Source organism: Callospermophilus lateralis, chromosome 19 (genome assembly GCF_048772815.1).
Source record: "Callospermophilus lateralis isolate mCalLat2 chromosome 19, mCalLat2.hap1, whole genome shotgun sequence".
Taxonomy (NCBI): domain Eukaryota; kingdom Metazoa; phylum Chordata; class Mammalia; order Rodentia; family Sciuridae; genus Callospermophilus; species Callospermophilus lateralis.
In genome coordinates, this window is record NC_135323.1 from 36,420,078 (window position 1) to 36,442,087 (window position 22,010).

Here is a 22,010-nt window from a genome sequence, read left to right on the forward strand (position 1 = left end):
ATTGGGAATTAGCATCTGCATATCAGAGAAAACATTTGACCTTTGGTTCTTTGGGATTGGCTTATTTCACTTAGCATAATATTCTTCAGCTCCATCCATTTACCAGAAAATGCCATAATTTCATTCTTTTTAAGGCTGAGTGATATTCCATGTATATATACCATGGTTTCTTTATCCATTCATCTGTTGAAGAGCAACTATGTTGGTTCCATAGTTTAGCTATTGTGAGTTGAGCTGCTATAAATATTAGTGTGTCTGCATCACTGTAGTATGCTGATTTTCCTTTGGCTATAAACTTAGGAGTGGGATGACTGGGTCAAATGGTGGTTCCATTCCAAGTTTTCTGAGGTATCTCCTTACTGCTTTCCAGAGTGGTTCCACCAGTTTTCAGTCCCACCAGCAATGTATGAGTGTACCTGTTTCCCTATATCTTTGCCAACCTTTATTGTTGCTTGTGTTCTTGATAGCAGGCACAGTCCATCTTAATATATGTGATTACCTTGTTTTAAAATGGAGTAACATGTGCAGATTCTGTTTGAAATGTGCCTTCACCTCTACAACTTTTCTCCTTCTATGGATACAGTCTGATGCAGCAATAATGATAGTTATACTGGGGAGATAACAGAGTGAATCATTGTGCTTTGCAAATACCACTTTTAGCATAAGGTGACATGTAGGATCACTACAGTACAGTTTGTTGGCCAGTCCTCACAGATTCTAATTAAATTGGTGTTGTATTTCTCAGTACTAAAACACTCAGGGTCACTCCTGGATGAACTGGGCTGCAGATAACCACACAAGCGACAGAGATACCTTTTTCTTTGGTCCTGTGACAGCTTTTCTGACCTTAGGAGTCTGTGGAGGGGTGAGCCATTCAAATGAGACAAGGGGTCAGGTTTCAGGATGTTGAGTCTAGCTTGTGGTGTCTGCTGTCAGCAGATTGACTGATATCTAGGAAGGCCACACCCAGAGGCAGAGCAAGAGAAGGGGACACACAAAGGGCATTTTGTGGACCATTCTATTCCAAACAGGGCAAAGGTATAGTATAACAAAGGAATAGCTGAGTTTAGCTCCTGAAGACATTCCTTCTACTTCTTGGGCTGGGGCAATGCCCACGTCACCAAGTGATTGGTCAGAGCCTCTTGGTTCAGGATGGAAGGCATGGGTCATTCAGAGTGGCTCCCCACAAATGGGAATGACAGTGTTTTCACTAGAGTACTTTAAAATTTCAAAATATCTGTTTGGAGAAGGTAGCAGGGATCCTAAAGAATTAGAAATCGGGCAGTGGAAAACAATGCCCTTCTGGACATTCTTGAGCCAGAGGTGGCAGAATTTCTCAAGAAGTGGAAAGGCTCCACATCCATGTGTTGTTCCAGGGTGTGGAACCAGTGGGGAGCAACATTGGTGCATGAAGTCCACTCACAAAGGGTGTGGGCAAGGAACGGTTCTGAAAAAGTAGATTCTGAAGGGGAAAGAAATTTGAAAACAAGGACTGTTATGAGCTGCCTTCCAAGAACTTCCTAGTGTTCAGAGTCAGGTTTTTCAGAGATTGGTTCCCAGGGTTTTTTTGTTTTGTTTTGTTTTGTTTTTTTGCAGACTTGATTCCACAAAACTGATGAAAATTACACTAGTACTCTGCCACTGAGCTAAATTACCCTTCCCCTAGTTCCACTTCTTTTTTTAAATATTTATTTATTTATTTAATTTATTTTATTATTTTATGTGGTGCTGAGGATCGAACCCAGGGCCTTGCACATGTTAGGCGAGCGCTCTACCACTGAGCCACAACCCACGCCCTAGTTCCACTTCTTAAAAGTTCTGGACTTGAATCTTTTTATTTATTTATTTATTTAAGTTGTTGATAGACCTTTATTTTATTTATTTATGTGAAGTGCTGAGAATCGAACCCAGTGCCTCACACATGCCAGGCAAGTGCGCTACTGCTGAGCCCCAGCCCCAGCCCCAACCCCAGCTCCTGGACCTGAATCTTTAATAGGACAGTCTTGCCAAGTGATGTACTATGTTCTGCTAAAATAGGGATGTAGGGATGGACCAGAGTCATTATTGTCAGGTTGGTGGCAGTGAAGCAGCCTGCCCTTGGGAAAAAACATCAATATGGTGCCGACAGAAATGCCTGTCAGTCAGCAGAATCCCCTGGCCAATCCTGGGGTTCAACCAGCTTCCTGCGACCAACTCCAGAGGGACAAGGGACTCTAAAAACACCTTTTCCTGTCCCAAGCCCTTCCCTTCCTGCCTAAGCCCCATAAAATCCCAGTCCGGTGGAGCTCCCATGCGGTTTCTCCTCAGACCCTTCTCCTGTCCACTCTGTGGGTCTGATGAATTGCCGCCCAGGAGTGAATCTCAAATAAAGCCTCGTTCGGCAGCCTTTTTAAATCTGCCTCCTTTGGTCGCTGCCCACCTTGTCTTATTTTACAATTATGACTTTGTGTTTTTTGTTGCTGACTTCATTGTTCTGCAGTGAGTTACAAAGTCATAGTTATAGGCCTCAGGACTTCTCCTTTTGAGTTTTATCAATACTCACCATGAACATTTTTGCATCTCTGTTCAAGTGCCTTCCCTCTTTGTTCAGATTTAATGTGTATTATCTTGTTAATCCACAGATGTACAAATTCTCTTGTTAGTAATTTAGCAAACATGTAGTTGTTGGTTTACTGGTTGCATATTTCTGAGTCATAGTGGTTTGCATTATACTTGCTTGTTTATGGCTTTAAATGCATTTAAATGGAATATAGCAAGCGTAGACTAAGAACAATGATATAAGCATAGCAAGTGAAAAAAAAAAAAGAAAGCCATAATATTTAGTTGACTTAGTAGATATTTTATTGATGAAAATTATATTCCACTGTCAGCCTTACTTGTTTTGGAAAATATTGCCTCCCTTTATTTCTTTGTATCATGTTTAACAAAACCGTGCCTTGGATTCTATTTCTGACCCTCCCTGTTTCTGGACAGGTGAATTGGCATTCTGACTTCATATGTCATGCAGCAAGGGAGATTTGATGTACCTTTGGAATTCTGCTTAGCAGTTATTTGATCTTCCTCAGGGTCCTCCTGGCAGTTGTTATAAGTGCTATGTGGGCCATTGTGTGTGTCAGTGTGAAAGGTTAAAGAGTAGCTTTTTCTATTGGACACCTGTTCCTTTTTATTTCATAGCTTATTGAGATGTAATTTGCATACGCTGTGATGCACCTATTTAAAGTGTACAACTCAGGGGTTTTTAGTACACATCAGAGTTGGGCAACTATCACCACAATCAACATCAGAATATTTCATCACCTCCAAAAGAAATCCTGTCAGTACCCATTAGCAGTCATTCACCATTTACCCCCGGTTCACCCAACCCTAGGCGTCCGTCCTCTCATCTCCATTCTGTCTCCATAGATTTGCCTATTCTGGACATAATAGAAGTGGAATTATCCACTATGTGATCTTTTGTCTGGCTTCTTAGTGTAAATCTTCAGGGTTCATCCATGTTATTTTACATGCTCAGACCTTAATTCTTTCTTATGGCTGAATAAGGTTACATTGAAGGAATTGACTCATTTTACTCATCAGTTGGTGAATATTTGATTATTTCCCTTTTTGAACTAATACTAATAATGCTGCTATGAATATTTGCACACAAGTTTTTGTACAGACATGTGTTTTCATTTCTCCCAGGTATGTACCTGGGTTTGCCACATGACCAGTGCTGGCTTCATTACAGAAGGTTCGATTCATGAGTAAATGCTAGGGAGTTTTAAATTAAAGAGACAAGACTCTAATTACCTTTAAAACCAGCTCCAGGACGGCTTCTCCTAGCTCCCGCCTCCAGCCACCTAATGAGGTAGTGAGGTTTACAGGTTTACTAAAGAGGCGAGGAGAGAGAGAGAGAGAGAGAGAGAGAGAGAGAGAGAGAGAGAGAGAGAGAGAGGGACGGGGGAGGGGGGAGGGAGGGGGAGGGGAGGGGTGGGAGGGGGAGGGGGAGGATGAAGTGTTAAGGGGGGCAGCATCCCAAGGTCAGGGGCGACGGGGCAGTGGCCAGACACGGGCCAGACATGCCTCTGCATGGACAAGCCCTCGGACCTGGAAAAGGGTGGGGAAAGCTCTGACACAGCTGTGTCTAAGCGCCTGTCACCCAGCCAGGGAGGTAACTCAAATCACGTGTGAGGATAGCTTCCCACACCTGGGAGTAGGGTTGCTGGGTCATTTGGTAACTCTACCTTTAACCTTTTAAGGAACTGCCAAACTTCTAAGGAACTGCACCTTTTACTTTCCCAAAAGATCATAAATATCAAACTAAAAATTTTCCCGACAGCAAAGGAGGAAACAACCAAGAATGTGAAGAGAGAGCCTACAGAATGGGAGAAAAGCTTTGCCACCTTCACCTCCAATACAGCATTAATCTTCCTATGTATGAAGAACTGAAAAAACTTAACACCAATAAAATAACCCGATCAATAAATAGGCAGAGGATCTTCTGCGACCATAGAAGTGTCTATGGTCAGTTAACAGATGAAAAAAGTCAACATCTCTAGTAATTAGAGAAAAACAAATTAAATGGCAATTATTAAGAGTTCAAGTAACAATAAATGTTGGTGAGGATGTGGAGAAAAAGGTACACGCATACGTTGTTGCTGGGACTGCAAATTGGTGCAGTCACTCTGGAAAGCATAATGGAGATTCCTCAGAACACTTGGAATGGAACCACCACTTGATAACCACCAGTTATCCCATGTACCCAAAGTACTTAAAATAACATACTGTAGTGATGCAACCACACAGTGTTTATAGCAGCTCAATTGACAATAGCTAAGCTATGGAACCAATCTAGATGCCCACCAACAGACGAATGGAGGAAAAAAAATGTGGTATATATACAAAATGAAATATTACTCAGCCTTAAAGAAGAATGAAATTATGTCATTTGCCAGTAAATGGATGAACTGGATACTATCATGCTAAGTGAAATAAGCCAATCCCAAAAAACCAAAGGCTGAATGTTCTCTCTGATATGTGGATGCTAACACATAAGGTGGGGGGGAGAGAAGTTCATTGGATTAGACAAAGGGGAATGAAAGGAAGGGAGGGAGTGGTGGGGGTGAGAGAATAGGAAAACAGAATGTATCAAAAATTACTGTGTTCATATAAGAATACATGATCACTTTAACTCCTCACCTTCTACACCACAAGAATGGGAAGTTAGAATCCATGTATATATAATATGTCAAAATGCATTCTACTGTCATGTATTTCTAAAACAAGAACAACAAATACTGTGGAAAAGGTAAGAAGCAAACAAAAAATCCAGGTAGGAAAAAGTATTTGTAACACCTTAAATAAGGAAGCAGTGTCCTTAGCATATAATGTCTTCTACAGTGATAGGAAGAGAACCCACAGGCAGTAGAAAGACAGGCAGACAACACAAGCAGTAGAGAAAACAAATGACTTTCAAATGTAAAAAATGTTTAGCTTCAATTACAAAATAAAATCTGTTCGTACATTGCACTGATGAGGTTGGGTAGAAATAGGAATCTCTTCCCCCCCCCCCCAATACCGGGGGTAGAATCCGGGTTCTTGCATGCCAGGCAAGTTCTCTGCCATGAGCCAGGTCCCCAGCCCTCAGGCAGCTCATTTTGTTCGTGAGAAAGTAAATTAATTGAATCCCTAGGGATTGTATACACCCATTTTTTCCTATATATTTGATGTGTGCAAAGGAGCTCTTGTAGGGATTTTCATCATGGTGTTGTTCCTAGAAATAAAACATCAGAAAACACTATGTGTGTCCAAAGGTCATTGATTAGATGAACCTACTTCATCCATTTCATGGTCTGCTGTGCACCTTTACGTGAGAAAGTGATTCCTGGATATGGATTTGTGGCAGGCCCCTCCCCTGTGCCTCTGATAGTGTCCTAGACTAGGCCAGAAGCTCTGCCTGACCTCTGCCTTTAGGCTGCTGGCACTGAAACAGGTTGCACAGTGCGGCGGGCGGGGGGGGGGGGGGGGGGGAGAAAGAGAAAATAAGTCGTGAACAATGAAGGGTGATTTTGTGTGGGCTAAGGTACAAGACATCATATGTCATTTGCTGGTCTTCTAAAGAGAATATAATATGTATTGTTATGTACTTTCCATGGAAGGAGACACAGCTACTTGTTATTTCTAGAAAAAGTAACTGAGGACTAGGGTTCAGGGAAAGGAGGAGGTTCTAAAACTTAATTTATTATTATCATTATCATCATCATTGTTGTATGGTACTTTGGATGAAACCCAGACATTTTGCATGCTAGGCAAGTGTCCTACCACTCAGTCCTAAGATTGAGTTTTTATCAACTTGACCCATTTGCAGTTTTTAACTGTCACTTGTGTTACCTTCACTGAATCAGTGAGGTTTTTTCCCTATAAATTTTACTTTCAAGTCTGCTTTTCTAAAATAATTAACACATTGGTAATTCTTAATGCGTGTATAATTTCCATTGTGCCTTTGTTTTATTAGTCACCTCTCAATAATTAATTCATCATTTGAGCATAAAGACAATGTATTTAGCTTTGGGTTGATATTTCTCTACAAAAGAAATATCACAAGTTGTAGAGGGAGCATTTGGAACAAATATAATTCTATCATCTGTGTTCAAAAGGTTGATCCTCTTTTTCTATAAATATATATGAGCAAGTATTTGTTGGGAATATTCTTGATATTATCGTAGTCATTTCTTTTTCTATTATTTTGTGTGCTTCTGTGTGTGCATGTGTGCGTGGCTCTGGGCTCTCAGGATTGAACTCAGAGACGCTCTACCATGGAGTCATATCCCCAAGCCTTTTTATTTTTATTTTGAGATAGGGTCTAAGATGCTGAGGCTGACCTTGAACCTGGAATCCTCCTGCCTCAGCCTCACAAGTCGCTGGGTTTATAGGCATGTGCCATTCTGCCTGGATCTTTTTTTATTTGAGATGAAGTGCTGTAGTTGGCCCTGTGTGAGAGGTTTGACTAGAAACAGTTCATTCTCATTGCTATCATGTGTTCATAGAGAAGGCTCTTGACAGCTGAGGGCTGCTATTTACCATGTTTGGCTTAATGAGGAGACGCCTCTTTCTTCTCCTCTGCCTTTGAGCCTCAGGAGCTCTTGCTTATTTCTAGCCATAGAAAATGGCTGCAGGAACCAGAAACATCCACAATTTTGTGATCTTTGTTGCTCTGCTGTCAGTGGCTGTACCTGATGTAGGACTATGGGTCACTCAAGGAAGACTGGTGAGGACATTGCAACACAGCTGTGCTCCTTGGTAGGGGGTCATCACCTGGCACCTACTACAGGGCCCAGGTCCATTTCTGCTTCTTTATCTCAAGTGGAAAGTGAATGTGTAAATGCAGATGCCTTCCAAGGCTTGCATAGCTTTGTGTCTTCTTCAGTGCCTCATGTCTTCCTGGAACCTTGATCTGAAGCACTCCACTTTTACTTTTTGTCTGTGTGCGTACTACATTAATGCAGCATTTGTAGGTGTTGTCACTAGGTGTTTCAAGCCCAGGGACTTTGGATAGTGTTAGGATGGACAGTGTTAGGACATATTCTTATTGAGGGTCCCAGCTCTCCAGGAGGCAATATGGGGGTATTGTTTTCTGTTTTGCTTGGAGGGCCAGCTATGTGGGGCTGTTTTTACAGATCTGCGCCATTTATCTGCAAAAGAGAACTATTACAATTAATTACTTTATAAAACCTGCCTTTGAGCCAAAAATGAGGACATAGATTGCCTACTATTTTAAAATGAGACTCTTAACAGGATAATTCTTGGAATTTAAAGGCTATTTTTTTTTTACTATCTCATTCTTTAGATCTTAGATATTTTTCTCTATTTTTTTAAATTTTGTATTAATTATATGCCATTTTTATTTTACTTATACTAGTAAGTAAAAAAAAAAAAAGTTTTCCAAAAGGAGAGAGTTGATATTATCCATCATATATAAGTACCCAGTCTTCTACTGTCTCACTTGCCCTGGGAAGAACTGGGAAGGTCAATCTCCAGGTCTCATGGGGGTACAGGTAGGACAGCATGAGACCCACACATACATTGTGCCACCCAGCTTTTTCTTCAAGAAGTACAGGATGCCATCGGGGGAGATAGGGTTGCAAGTCAGGAGGTAGCTGGGACCTACCCCCCGCTCCAGCTGTCCTCTTCTGTCTGTGACCAGCCCTTCCCAAGCCATATGTGAGCTAGCAACATCTGCTGTGAAGATGAAAGCTCAAAGCAGCCACATGCTATGGTCTGAGGGCTGTGGCTGAGCCTGTGACTCAGGTAGTATGCACCTCTGGGCTAGTAACTTCTCAGGTTGCTGTTTCTTCTAGAGTCATGGGAGCTGATCTCGTTGGCAGAACTGAGATCTGTCAAAAGCCAAGCAGGGACACTGACAAGGCTGTTGGGCTAATAAAATGGGTTTCAGGATATGCCACAATAGCCTCAGGAAGGGATAGGCAGCTGAAACGGCCCCACAGTGTTCCAGGGTCCTGTGAACATAGCACCTCATATGGCAAAAGAGATTCTGCATGTGCAATTGCAGATGTTGAGATGGGGAGATTATTCTGCATTATCCAGAGGTCAGAGTGAAAGACATGAGCTGATTGCTGTCTTGGAGAATAGAGGAAGCCAGTGAATGCAGGTTCCCCCAGAAGCTTTAGACGGCAGGAGGGAAATTCTTCACAGAGCCTGTAGAAGGAATGCAGCCTACCCACACCTCAGCCTCAGCCCAGGGAGAATCCTGACCCCGAGAACTGTAGGACCAGGTGTATAATCACCCATTACAGCCACGATAAAGACTCACTCCCCAGGAGTGTGGGCATGGACAGAACTGAGGAAGCCAGGACACCACCAATGCAGAGCCCAAGGGAGGGAGAGTGGCCAGGAAAGCCCGGAAGGGTCTCACTGTGACTGATGAAAACAGGAAGGAGCATACCACCAGAGGATTGGACCCTGCTCCCTGATCTAGGGAGGTAAGCCACCCCTCCCCTCAGCAGATAACAGTGAGATCACAGACACTATCCAAGACCTCCAGAGGGGAGCATTGGCTGCAGGGCCACTGAGAAATTCAGGGGCAGGGCTGCTCCTTTTCTGTGACCAGGGATGGCTGTGTCAGACACACTCCCCCAGACTCAGACGATACACTAATGAGGAAGAACCTCCTGTCTGAACTATATCCCAGTAAACTTCAGATCCATCAGAAACCTCTGAGGAACCAGGACTCGAGGAGGATTGGAGCTCAGTGCAACAGAGCTGCGCTGCTCCTGAGATGAGGAGCCGGTATGATCCTGGCTGCCAGTCTTGAGGTGCCATATTCTGATGAAGACTGCATCCCTGAGGGTCCTAGAGCTGCCCAGAGAAGGGTCACATCTTTGTCCCAGTGGGGCCTTGCAGAGGAAAAAGAAAATCCCCTCAAGAATACTATCATCCCAGGGCATAGATACTTGTAAAGATTAATCTAAGCTGGGTGACACACTCCTATAATCCTACCCGCTTGGGAAGTTGAGAAAGGAGGATCACAAGTTTGAGCCCAAAATTTAAAATAAAAAGGCTGAGCATGTAGCTCAGTGGTAGAGCACATCTGGGTTCAGTCCCCAGTACAAAATGAAAAAGAAACAAAAACAAAGGATGGGAATTGCTGTAACATGAAACTCAGGGAGGCATGGACTTCTGCAGGAACACCAGAACCCTGTAAATTGACCAGGCGAGGCCCACTGTCATGGGTGGTAGGAGTAAGCATGTATCTCCACTACAAAAAGTCAGGATGGCTGAAACAGGAGTGTAGGCTTATGCTGTGGAGAAGGGTTTGACAAGGCAGGGAAGGGTCTTGAAGGATGGGAGATAACCAGATGGCATACTAGGAGGACAGATGGACACAGACCAAGCATGGAGGCTGTGGGAGTGTTTGCAAGTTCCCCAGACCAACAGCCTTGGCCTTACCCTGCAGTTGTTAGAAATGCAGGTCCCAGGACCACCCCAGACTCATCTCAGCAAGATGCTGTGTGTCCACATGTTAGGGAGGAGTACTCCTAAAGCTATAAGCAGGACAAATGAAGAGAGGCTGACTCCACAGGATTAGTAGCAGATCCTCATGTATGGGCTGATGTAGAGCATGACCATGATGCCAGCAGTACTGATTCTGAGCAGCTAGGAAGGAGCTGTCATGGACCCCAGACATGCCAACTAGCCTGCTTGGGGCAAAGCCAGTCTAAGCCCAACTTCCTCTAGTCACTGCCAGGATGCCAGCCTCAGGGGAAGGGCATGGCACACTAGTGTCTCAGATAGAAGCTTGTCATTCTTCTCCAAAGCCCAGCACATTTATGCCCAGCTAGACCACCTGCCCTTAGAATGCTGGAAACACACTGGCCAGCCCACCGCTGATCCTCCTCATTCCCCAGCTGGGTCATTCTTGTGTCATCTAATCTCTGACAAATGAAGAGCCCTACAGGACAGCAGCCATGCTGCGGGTTCCCAAGTCCTGCTCCCCACATCCAATCCAGTCTCTTTCAATACAGTATCAGGCCAGGTAACCCTGAATTCAATTTCTGCTTCTACCAGTGTCCAGCTCTGATACATGCGCAGGTCAAGAGACTTCTCCCAGCCTTAATTTCCTTATCTCTGAAGTGGGCTGATCCTAAACTCAGCACCCCACACAGGAAGTGATCTTTGTAAAGCTCACTGCCCAGGGGCGTCACTCTATAGTGTTCCTTTCTAGGATCTATTCGTAGATGTCTGACCAGACAACAACTCCTCTTGAGAAGCCTGTGTGGCCATAGTCTTCCTCCTGCATCAGTAGGGGACGTCTCTTACCCACCGTCAGCCTCCACCTAAATCCTTCTGCCTGCCAGGTCATTTCTGCACAAGACCCACTTATATGGAGCCCAAAACTGAAGGTGAAGATGTATTCCTAGCAGCCAAGGGTGCCCTGGAGGAGGGACCTGCCCAGTTCTCTCTGCCACATGCAACCCAACATCTTGGCCATGGTGATAGCTCTGAAAGAAAAACCTTCAAAAGAAGGTCCTAGCTGTGATCTGCAATCTCTCCCTTGTTAATTGTCTTAAAAACAGCAGCTGCTGTGTACCAAAGTCTATCACTACCTGTTGCTGTACCACTGTCAGTCAGTTAGGCCTTATGACTTAGAGCTGCAGATGCCACTGAATCCATGTACTTGTCCCAATGTCAACCACCTACTGCTACCCCTAGCTAAGTGCAAGAAGATATCCCAGGGAATGTGTATCCACAGACCATAGCTCTCCAGAGCCTGCTATGACAAAATTGGCTTGAGGCACAGTGAGGCAATACTGAGGCAAGCCAGAGGATGCCAACCTGTCACCCCACTGCAGCTTGGCCCTGGACCAGTACAGGTACCCTCTCCACACAGGGCTGCAGTTCGGAACACCTGGGCATCCAGGGTCCACTAACTTGAACCTCCTGGGAAGCTGGGATTGCAGGCCAGCAGTGAGAAAACAGAAGTAAGGCAGACCTGAATGGAAATTCAGTCTCAAGAGTTAACCAATAGCGTTGGTATTTTTCCAAAGCTGATTTGCATAAATTTCATCCAGTGTATTCACCCAAGTGCTGTGTAAATCCTTAGACTAGCACACTCCCAAACAGCAACCCTGTTGGATCTCCTCTTGCCCTGTGGGAGTTCTGCTTCTGGTCACACTTGAATATATTCTGCTCTTGCACTCACTTATCCTCATCTGTGATTTTCATTCTTCAAATTCATGACAAAGAGTCCAGAAAGAAGAAATTTTCAGTGAGCTGTGGGGTCTGCTGCAATACTAGGCACATAGCCCACCACTGAGAGCTGCCACTCTTAACATCACTTCGTGGGAGTTGAGAAGAAATGGGATTTTTTGGCTTCAGAGGCCTGTAACTGACAAAAGTCCCACCTTCCAGTAGAAGCAGAGAAACTCTCGCTTCATCACTATGTTTCAGACAGGGAAACTGAGGCCCAGAGACATGAAGTAACTTAGCTACCATGGCCCAGGTGGCAGGCCAAAGGGCCTGATTCAAACTTCATACCCCATAATGGAACCCCAAATCCTAGCATATTTGTGGAGTTCTACACAAATCCTCTAGAGGCAAATAGAGCATGGGATGTGTCCCCTCTGTGTCCTTCTGCAAAGCAAAGATTTTTCTGCCCTGCTGATATTGATGATGACTGGGGAAGGGCGTGTGCTTTTCTAAGCTTTTCCTCCCCAGGGAGGACCTGCCACTCTGAGCCAGGGTAGCCTAATCAGCCAGTTAACAAGGTCAGGTGGCTCGAACTATGTATCCTTGGGCACTTGTTCTCCCACATCTGACTAGACAGATGCCCAGCGTTTAGGCAAGAATCACAGTCAAATTCTTGTTATTCTAAATACACTTTGCAGGGTCTGGGGCTCTAGCTCAGTGGCAGAGCACTTGCCTAGCATGCATGAGGCACTGGGTTTGATCCTCAGCATCACATAAAAATAAACAAGTAAAATAAAGGCATTCTGTCCATCTACAACTACAATAAATAAATACATACATGCATACACTTTGCAGAATACATCATGTTATTCATCAGCCAAAACTTTTAGGACACTTTGTGCAGCCCCACGCAGATTGAGATGAATGGGGCTGGGCTTTGCACTGCTCTGGTTTCCACATGTTGGAAGGGAAACCTAACCCTTGGACCACAGGAGCAAAGGCCTCTGTGTGAACCTCCACTTGCTTTGAATCTCCCCTCACCTGTGAGCCCCCAGTTCTGCTCTGACGGTTTCCATCTCCATTAGAGAAGAGTCCACGTGGCTGGGCTTCAGATGCTGAATGTTGGTAAAGTTTGGCATTTCTAGGCTGCTCCCCCACCCTGATTTTCTCTTTGAGAAGCTGCCTTCCCTTCCCTGGTGTGTAACATCTAATCATTTCTCCATCAACTACCTGGAGTCCCTGAAGTTCCCTTTGTGACACAGAGCCTGGTAGGGGATTGGGGTACCCAATGCTGAACACAAGAGAGTCTCTGCTGGCCTGCAGGGAACATCTCACCCACTGACTCATCACTGCCAGGAAACACCTTTCACTGGTCCCCTGCCCTAGACTCTCCCACTGCCTGTATGCCCTGGTTGGAAGTCAACAGCACACAGTCGCCCCAGCCTAAGACACTGTGCTCGGGAGTTCTGCTGTGCCCCTTCCCTTCTGAAACTCGCCTCTCTCTAGTTCTCTCTAGTTCTCTGCACTGTGACCTCTAGTTGCCTTAGATATTCTGTCCTTTCTGCTCAGGGACACTGCTGACCCCATGTCCCCTCCTTCTCTGTGGATTGAACACTCCCTATCTGGCCAGAGAGCTGGGCTGTTTCTGGGCTGGCCTCTCAGGAATCTAAATTCCTAAACATGGACTTTCCATATATATTTCCTGCCTTTTAAATTTATTTCAGCTGGGACAGCAAACTGGACCCTTGAATCCATGTTGGGCAGAAGCAACCAAAGTTCACCATTGACGCTCATTCTGTTTTTCCCAAGGATGTCACTGGATCTGGGGTCACAGAGGGGAAACACTCTTTTGAGGTGCAGAGACCTTGACTCACCAGAGGACGGAGGATGTTGAGGAGAGAGGACAAGGTGTGGAGAACCTGCTGGGGAGGAGGTGAGTGGAGTTTGGTTAGAAGCTTCCTATTCACGGGGACCCCCAAGGTTAGGACACTATTTGGGACCAGCCCCAAAAGAAACACATGGCATGAGGTGTGGGAGGTACCCTCAGGATGCATCATCTTCCCAGGACATTGATGTGCTCAGTGCCTCACCAACCAGGGAAGCTCACCTTGGTTTCAGTGGCCTGAGTTTTTACTGGAATTCATTAGGGAGGCATGATAGTTTCAGTTGTCTTGCAGTAGAACCCAATCTCTAGCCTTCCTCTGCTTCCTGGAGCACTGGCTTATATGTAGCACAAAGTTTCACACCCTCCCCTCATCATGTGGTGACATTTCTAGTGTGGCTGGCTCTCCCCAATTGGAATTGGCTTGTTATCATAAATTCAGTGTTGGTCCCAGTGCCCCACTCTAAATTACAGCCTCTCCCTGTTACCCATAAAACGTCAAATACTGGGTAATGCAGATAGCAAATCCATCCAAGCCAAGGAGTCACAGGAAATGGAACAGTCAGAGGAAGAAAGCTTACTGAAACTAGATATGTGCCTCCCAGTGGTTCAAGTGCCTGAAGCTTGTTCCCCAGTGTGGCAGTATTGAGGTGGTGGAACCTTTTATATGTGGTGCCAAATGGAAGGTAATTAGATCATGGGGACACTCACCTCAGAAGGCATTAATGCAGGTCTCACATACTGAGTTATGAGAACAGGTTGTTATTTAGGGAGTCTACACCATGCATATGACTCCTTTTGCACTTGGCCTGCTCCCTTTCTACTTCTGCACCACATTGTGATGTCTGGGGAGCTGGAGGAATTGCTAGTATTCCAGCACCATGCTCTTGGACTTACAGAACTGTGAGCTCAATTTTCTTCATGGAGACTAGGGGTATAACTCAGTAGTACATGAATTGCTAGCATGCATGTAGCCCTGGATTCCATCCCTGGTAGTTAAAAAATAAGTAAATAAATGGCTATTCTAAATAAGATATCAAGCCTCATGCCCATTTAATTATCACCAAAATAATGATAGAGATGTTTCTGTGACTTTTTCCAGAAGGACCAGCCCAGCCTTTGCCTCTAGGAATCTGCCAGGCTGCTATAGATAAGAGCAGTCTTTCCCAAAGATCCATAAAATGAGCGTTAAACAGTGCTCTCCAAGCTCTGTTAATTTTTAGTCAAGATAAATGCTTGTTTAGAATTTTTTGCTTTTTTATATCAAAATACAGTTTCAAGGAAACTTGTAATGATAGAACACACAGTTCAATGTACCGTTCATGCAATATCCCCCAATGCATGTGCATGACAAGACTGTACATTAGGAAATTGTCATCTGTGCAAGAAGCCTGTAGGTATTTTACCATTTTACCACATGTATTGATGTGTGTAACCTAAACTGAATCAAGATGCAATCAGGAAAAACACCACACCAAGAAAATGCATTCTAGACATTCCTTTGATCTAAGAAGAAACCAGGGAAGAAATGCAGGAGGCCTGTAGGGAGCCAGTGCTCACAGCGTATCTCTTCTGAACTGTTAGACGAAGCAGGCATGTTTCAGATAGTCCCTAAGTAGGAGTGACCGGGTGCATAGCCTCTTGGGAAGTAAAATCAAGTACTTGCCTTCAGACCTGCTGTGAGCCCAGGAACATGGATTTCCGGTGAGCTGTGCAAGTGGACTTCTGGTGTGGCCAGGAACTCAAGTCTTGGAGTGGGAATAGGAAGACCAACTTAGGTGGGGTCAGAAAGGAAGCCTTCCGGTGGGCCCCAAAATCAGAGTTTAGTGCTTGCCTTCCCAGCATTACCTACGACAGGCCTTTCCTCAAGAAGGCTTTGCTGGTCAGGGTTTTCTGAAGGGTACCTCGCACATGGGGATCAGGGGAAAAAAAAAAAAAAAAACAGTCTGGAGACCCTGATGCTGCCTGATGCCACCCTCCCGCTACATAGTTTACATCGTGATTCCCCCATCTCTATCCATACCACCTGCCCTTGTCTTACTTCCTGGACACTAACCTGTCTCCCACACTCTATGGTAAGTACCCAGAGAGCAGCACTTGAGCCTAGTTTATTGCTCTGCTCATCCAACTCATGCCAAATGCTTAGTTAAATTCCTGTAAAAACTCAGCTGAAACCAAGGTCAGCTTCCCTGGTAGGTCATATACATCCATGTCTTCTGAAGATGTTGCATCCAGAGGACATGACAGCCTTCATTCAGACCCTCCTAGACCTCCAGCCATGTGCCTCTTATGTTAGCTGGTCCCAATTTTTGTCCTTTTTTACATGACAAATCAGTAATTATACGATTGTGCTCTTCTAACCTCAGTGAGATATTATAGAGAATTATACAGTAGGATCATGGGAATCCCCAAATATATACCAGTGATGAGAAGTGCGAATGGCCTGGGAAACCTGGAGCTTACAGCTGGTTTCTGAAGACAGGGCAGTGTAGAGGGGGCTTGCAGCCTCAATCTGTAGCATGTGACCTCCATGCAATTGATCAGCATCAGAATTGCATTACACAGTGCCAGTCTTTAGTGACTTCTTCCTTCAAGGAACTTATACCTCTTCACTTGCTCAACTCACCCAACCACCATCCCTCTTTTAACACATTCAACCAACCTTAAGCTTGTTCCATGTTGGTCCTTTCTAACCTCTTCACATCATCTCCACTTGCCTCTTTAACCCTATATCACATCTCATCACTGGCTCTGTTGCCACCTCTCTTTAACTTTGTTTTAACTTCTTGCTGATATTTTTCTTCACCTGCTTCTTTCCACAGCTGCTTCCATATTCTCTCCCTTCTCCCAAGATGCTTGTCTGCAGTCATTCAGTGCCCACATTCTTAGTTCTTTCCTCTCTGTGCCTATCTATTTAGCAACCTTAGCACTTCCTATCATCTCATTCTTCTCACAACCTGCTCTAGTACCTTCATTTTCCTTCATGAGTTTCTATTTCAACAAGACCCTTTGGATTTCCTTCCCTTATGTAAAACTAGAAACATACATAGGTTGTGGGAAAGACTCCCATTGTGACTCAAGTAGCAAAGTCTTCCATTCCCTGGGTGTCCCTGTCTTTGGACTTTTACCAGGAAGTTTTACTTTTACCTTGGCTTTGAAATTCCTCCAGAATTTTCTTTTATTCTTCCTGTGTTCTCTCTCGCAACATCCTCCCTGTGTTTCCTGATTCCAGTCTCTAGTTTAAGTTCTACAACCTTCTCTGTTGTTCTGCTACATGAAAAATAATTGAGGTGGTTTTCTCCACCAAAGGTTGCAAATTTGGTCAATTAAAAACAACACTGTTAAACAGCAGTATCATTTGACAGCAAACAACCAATCTGGAATGACATGATCATATGTATCATTAAGGTAAGGAGATTTTCAACTTTATTCAGTTTTTCACAAATGCACTGTGCTGTGCTCTTCACAAGCACATAACACATGTGCTCTCGAATGATACATATTTTAAAATGACAGAAAACAAGGCAAGTTAAATACTAGCAGTTCAATAGTCACAAGATGATTGAACATCAAATAAAAACTATATTTATAAGATTATGGGGTAATACTACTGAGGTATAAAAGTAATAGATAAAAAGATTAAAATCTTGAGAGAAATATTTATGTATACAAACATGTTATAACACTAATCACAAAACCAATAAAAAAACAACAATTTTCTGAACAACATCTATCTCAAAACTATTTTAAATAAACATAGTTCAAAATAAACAACATTTATCATATATACTAAAACTGTGACAATCTTGTAAATAAATATTCTCCATGCTTGGTATCCTTAAAGGATAAGTGACCCAAGATGATTTAAAAGGAGAGGTAAAAAGAGAATTTACAGGAGGAGAGAGATATTCATGGCTAAAGGATATTCCCTTTAGACCAAGATCAACCATTCATCAAAGCTGACATGTGGGCCCAATTGCTGTGGGTTAAGGATTTCTAGCACATTCTGAGTGATAAACTGTTCTCTCTCAGGTCAGAGCACCCAGCACACCTCTAGGAGGTCATCTGTTGGTTGGGGTTTGAGACCATGAAGCTGACTTGGAGATTCAGGCTGTTTCACCATCTGCAGAGGGTGGCTGTGGGTGGAGGTGGACAGGACTGGATCAAGAAGTTAGGTCCTCGAGCATCCTGAATAGACAATCACTGACTCTGTCTGTCATCAAGCCAGGGATACAGAGTTTTGTCCCTCCCCTCAGGCCTCCATAGTTCTAGGACTTCTAGGCAATGAGGGTGCGATCTCGGCCCCACACCCAGAGCTCCGGATCATAAGCTTGAATCTGGAAAGGAAAAGAGCCCCCACCAAAGCTGATGAATTTACAGGATATTGAGGGTTTTGAAGTTATGGTTAATTTATTTTCCCATTCCTTAAAATTACCTCACCTTGATTTGGACTTTCTAGTCACTGTGATTCAACAGTGTACAAATATCTAAAACTACAGTGTTGAGAGGCTTGATTCTATTAACTAAGTTCTGTCAGCTACAAAGGAGGTCACATAGCAAGGTGTAATTATTAGATTTATTTAGCCTGGTGACAAATGAAGTAGCTATATACGGATATCACAACATTATTTCAGCTATTACTCAGATGGACGACACTTATCAGGATCATATTATATAAAATGTGGGACACATTTTTTCAGATTTCTTTTCAATAAAAACTGAATGTATTTTCCTAAATTAGATAACTAAATTAAGCATTTGTAAAGCTGCTTTGACAGATAGAATCCTTTTGGTGTCCCTTCCCATCAAATTTGAAAAGTTGATTTTTATCAAGAGACAAGCTTTATCATTGTCCCTGATTTGAGTAGAATAATGGTTGAACATTAGTAATATTTCTGCTTGGATCCATCAAGAATACTTAGTAACATGGTTAAATGCAAAACTGAGGACTGCCCAGGAAGTCCTTCCCTTTCTCCTGAGCTTTCTCCTCCCCAGAGCCCACCTGCAGACACACCACCTTCCTATGTCTCTCCAGTCAGCCCCCCACAAGCACACACAGCACCACCCACCTCCTCACACTCCTCCTTGGAAACCCGAGTGTTCCAGCCCATGGAGCAGATGAACTGAAAGCGCAGTTTGTGGAACAGGGGACGCTGGGCATAGCTCTTCCCATAGAGGAAACGAAAGATCTCTTGTTTAGGAGCCTGGTTGTCCTCCTCCATGTCATTGGCCAGGTAGCTGGGGAAAGAAACCAGGTTGCTCTTTAGAGGCACAACCAAGAAGGACCTCCCCTTGGAGTCAGCTTCCCAAAACAGACTCCCAGAGGACCATCTTCAGACAGGACTGCACCAGCCCTATTAAGTGTTACAGAGGACCATGCCTTGGTCCAGAGGTCGATGCCAGACACACACCTTCTGAAGGACTCCAGCCTTTTTCTAGAAAGCATTGAGCAACACAATTGTGGGAGAAGCCTAAGGGGTGGTTGGACCCATCTAAGAAGGATTTTCAGGGAGTGTGTAGAAAGAACCACAAATGTGAGAAGACTCCTGTATGAAGAACCAGAGGGACCACCCTACACTGGACCTTTGTCAGGCTGGGAAGGGGCATCTGTCTTGGAAATCCAGAGGCAGAAAACAGAACAATGTTGGTATAGATAGAGGAAGGAAGAGCAGTCAGATGTGGCGGCACCTCCAGTCTCTCTGCCAGGGACAGGATGTGCCCATGTTTTCCTCCACACCTCTCTCAGGTGGGCTTTATGTTTCCTTGAATCTTTAACAGCTGGCCTTTAGGGAGCTTGTGTGTTTGTTTTGACTAGGGAAGTGTGGAAAAGAAAACAAACTATACTACAGTGCTGTGATCTCGTGTACACGGAGCAAACAGGACAAAGAGGCTAAAAGTAAAAGAAAGGTTAGTGCCCCTCTGTTCCCCTCCTCCCCTCCCAGGTAGTGAGTCCTGATTGATGAAGGAGACCAAATACTCACAGGGCCAGAAAGAAGTGGATTCGTTGGTACTGCCAGGAGAAGAGGCCAGCCCGGCTAAAATAAGCTATGACCATAGCCAGGAGGTACTGATGGAGAGAGAAGAAAAACACACAGAGAGGTCACATCCTGGAAGAGGAGGAAAGAGGGGACAGAGGAATGGGAGTCTGGAGTGAAGAGTGCCCCTAAGAGAAGTTCGCCAAGTAAGGAGACCTGCTGGTTTGGGAAAGGACCTGTGACAGTCGGAGCAGTCTGGGGAAGAGGAGGCTTAGTGTGTTCTGTAGGATCAGCTCTGAGGGGAGGAAAGGCATGTAGGTCAGCTGGGTGAGGAGGGTCTTGGGTAAGCTGGAGAATGGGGGGTCCCAAGAAGTGTAAAGAGGAGAGGAGCCCCAGCGATAGGGATATAGCTCACTCTGTAGAGTGCTTGCTAGCCTCACATGCACAAGGCCCTGAGTTCAATCCCTGGCATCACAGAAAAAAGGCTGTTGAGCACTAGGGTTGTGGCTCAGTGGTAGGGAGCTTGCTAGCACCTGTGAGGCATTGGATTCGATCCTCAGCACCACACAAAGATAAAAAATAAAGGTATTCTGTCCATCTACAACTAAAAAAAAAACATATTTTAAAAAATAAAAGAGGAGAGGTACCCAGAATCTCAGGTAACAATATCAGAGAGGGGAGGATAGGAATGCAACACCCCAATCAGAAGCAAGGTCCACCTGTCCTCACTGCATGGAACTGCTAGGCCCTGAAGGGAGATGTTGACAAGTCACAAAGTGTCAGGACTTGGCACATCTTGTTGGTTCTACATGGAGACAGAAGGACCATGGGCTAGAAAGCCCTCCCCTCTCCAGGCTGTGCTGGAGCAGGAACACTGCCCAGTGGAGAACAACCTCACCTTGTCAGACACTCTCAGATTCTTGTCCCAGGCCAGGAATCTTTGGACAACAGGATCCTCTGTGAACAGAACACTGGTGTTAGTTGGGAACCAGAAGGGGCTTCATGGGTGATAGACAACAGAGAGAAGAATAGGACCTCCATTGGAGAAGATGTGGGATTGGAGTGCAATAGAGCCCAAAAGAGCCCAGTATCCCAGTTGGATAGGAAAAGGACAGGAACATTCCTGGGAAAGCTGATTTGCCCTGAAACCCCTCAGGGGAAACAACTGAGTGAGGGTTGGGGTAAGAGATAGATGTCTGTATGACTAAGAACTTGGAGTAAACCGCGAGGGCCCATCATCCCCCAAGAATGCACCACCTTAGAATTAAGAGTTGCTAGGTTATTTTCTCATTTGATAGTCACCCCTCAGGGAGGATGAAATATACTAGAGCCACAGTGTCTGCAGTCGGTGAGGATAATTGGAATCAAGCTTTTTGATCCCAAGCAGGGTCATTTTTCAGGTGTGATGTAATCATCCATCATCTAAGAGTTTCACAGGGTACATGGGTCCTGAGTCCTCCAGGAATGGGGATCTCAGGGATAGCAGGGCTCTTTGGAAAAGTCAAGTGGCTATTAGTTCCCTCTTTGTGTAAAGAGCAGGATTGGAGGGCGATACCTGGGTGTCTCCCTACCTAGAAGCCTGTTGAAAACCTCATGGTGTTCTGGTTGCACCAAGTTCATGCGCCGTTTTTTGAGTTTCATTTTGAGGCCACACAGTGACTCCACATCCCAGGGGTGATTTAGCCCACTTTCCAGATCCTCCAGCTCATCCTCAGATTCAGTGGAGGACTCTCTCTTTCTCTTTAGGCCAGTGGTCTCAGTCAGGAGGCCAGATTCTACCCAGGGTGCTGAATCAAAAATCCCCGGGGGATCATCCTCCGAGTCTCCCTCAGATTCTGAGGTCCATTCTCTCTTCCTCGAGGACCGACATGGGAGGCAGGGTTTTACCCACAGACCTGAGTAAAGGAAGCAGAGTGAGGCTCCTGAATTTGGAACTCATCCTCTCATCCTCTGATCCCAGTTCACCTCCCACACCCCAGACCTTCAACAATAGCCTTCTGAGCTATTGTTCCATCTCTCCCCTTGGCTGGTAGCCGTCTTCCCCTGATTCTCCATATCATTGTCCCATCTCCCTGTTCCTCAAAACTCTTCCTCATTATGGACACTTTCTCTCATGGGGGGAGAGACCCTTTTTACATCCCCTCTACCCGCTTCCTGCACTAGATCTCATCTTCTAGCTCAATTCCTTTCTCTGCAGATTTTCCATCCATGTGGACTTCCTTGTCCCGTGGCCTATTCTGAACTTCAAAAGTGGGCTTCCCACCTTTCCTGACAGCTCTACCCCTTCCTTCTTACCAGTCATCATGTCAAATCAGTTCTCACTCTAGTTCCCTCACCTGATGGACCTGCCACCTCATCATCTACCACCACCTCCAGGTGGGATTCTGAGGTGCTTGGCTGGGAAGGCGATTGCCCAGACTGGGAGATTTGTTGATCTTCCATAAGTTCTCCAATACTCTGTCTTCCTC

General features: G+C 44.8%; 1 protein-coding gene and 1 long non-coding RNA gene across 2 annotated transcripts in view; one reads left to right on the top strand and one right to left on the bottom strand.

The window, feature by feature from the left end:
- Positions 1-22,010, top strand: part of LOC143385154 (uncharacterized) — a 67,470-nt gene that overhangs the window by 38,094 nt on the left and 7,366 nt on the right. The window contains exon 4 of the long non-coding RNA XR_013089445.2: positions 13,495-13,618. This is a non-coding gene — a long non-coding RNA (uncharacterized LOC143385154). The remainder of the gene's footprint in view (positions 1-13,494; positions 13,619-22,010) is intronic.
- On the bottom strand, positions 17,845-21,984 carry LOC143638337 (speedy protein E4-like). The gene is made up of 6 exons (XM_077106117.1): positions 21,879-21,984; positions 21,114-21,329; positions 20,441-20,499; positions 19,549-19,634; positions 18,637-18,805; positions 17,845-17,904 (listed from the first exon to the last, which is right to left on the bottom strand). The coding sequence occupies exons 1-6, from the start codon at positions 21,982-21,984 to the stop codon at positions 17,845-17,847; spliced, it is 696 nt and encodes a 231-aa protein (XP_076962232.1).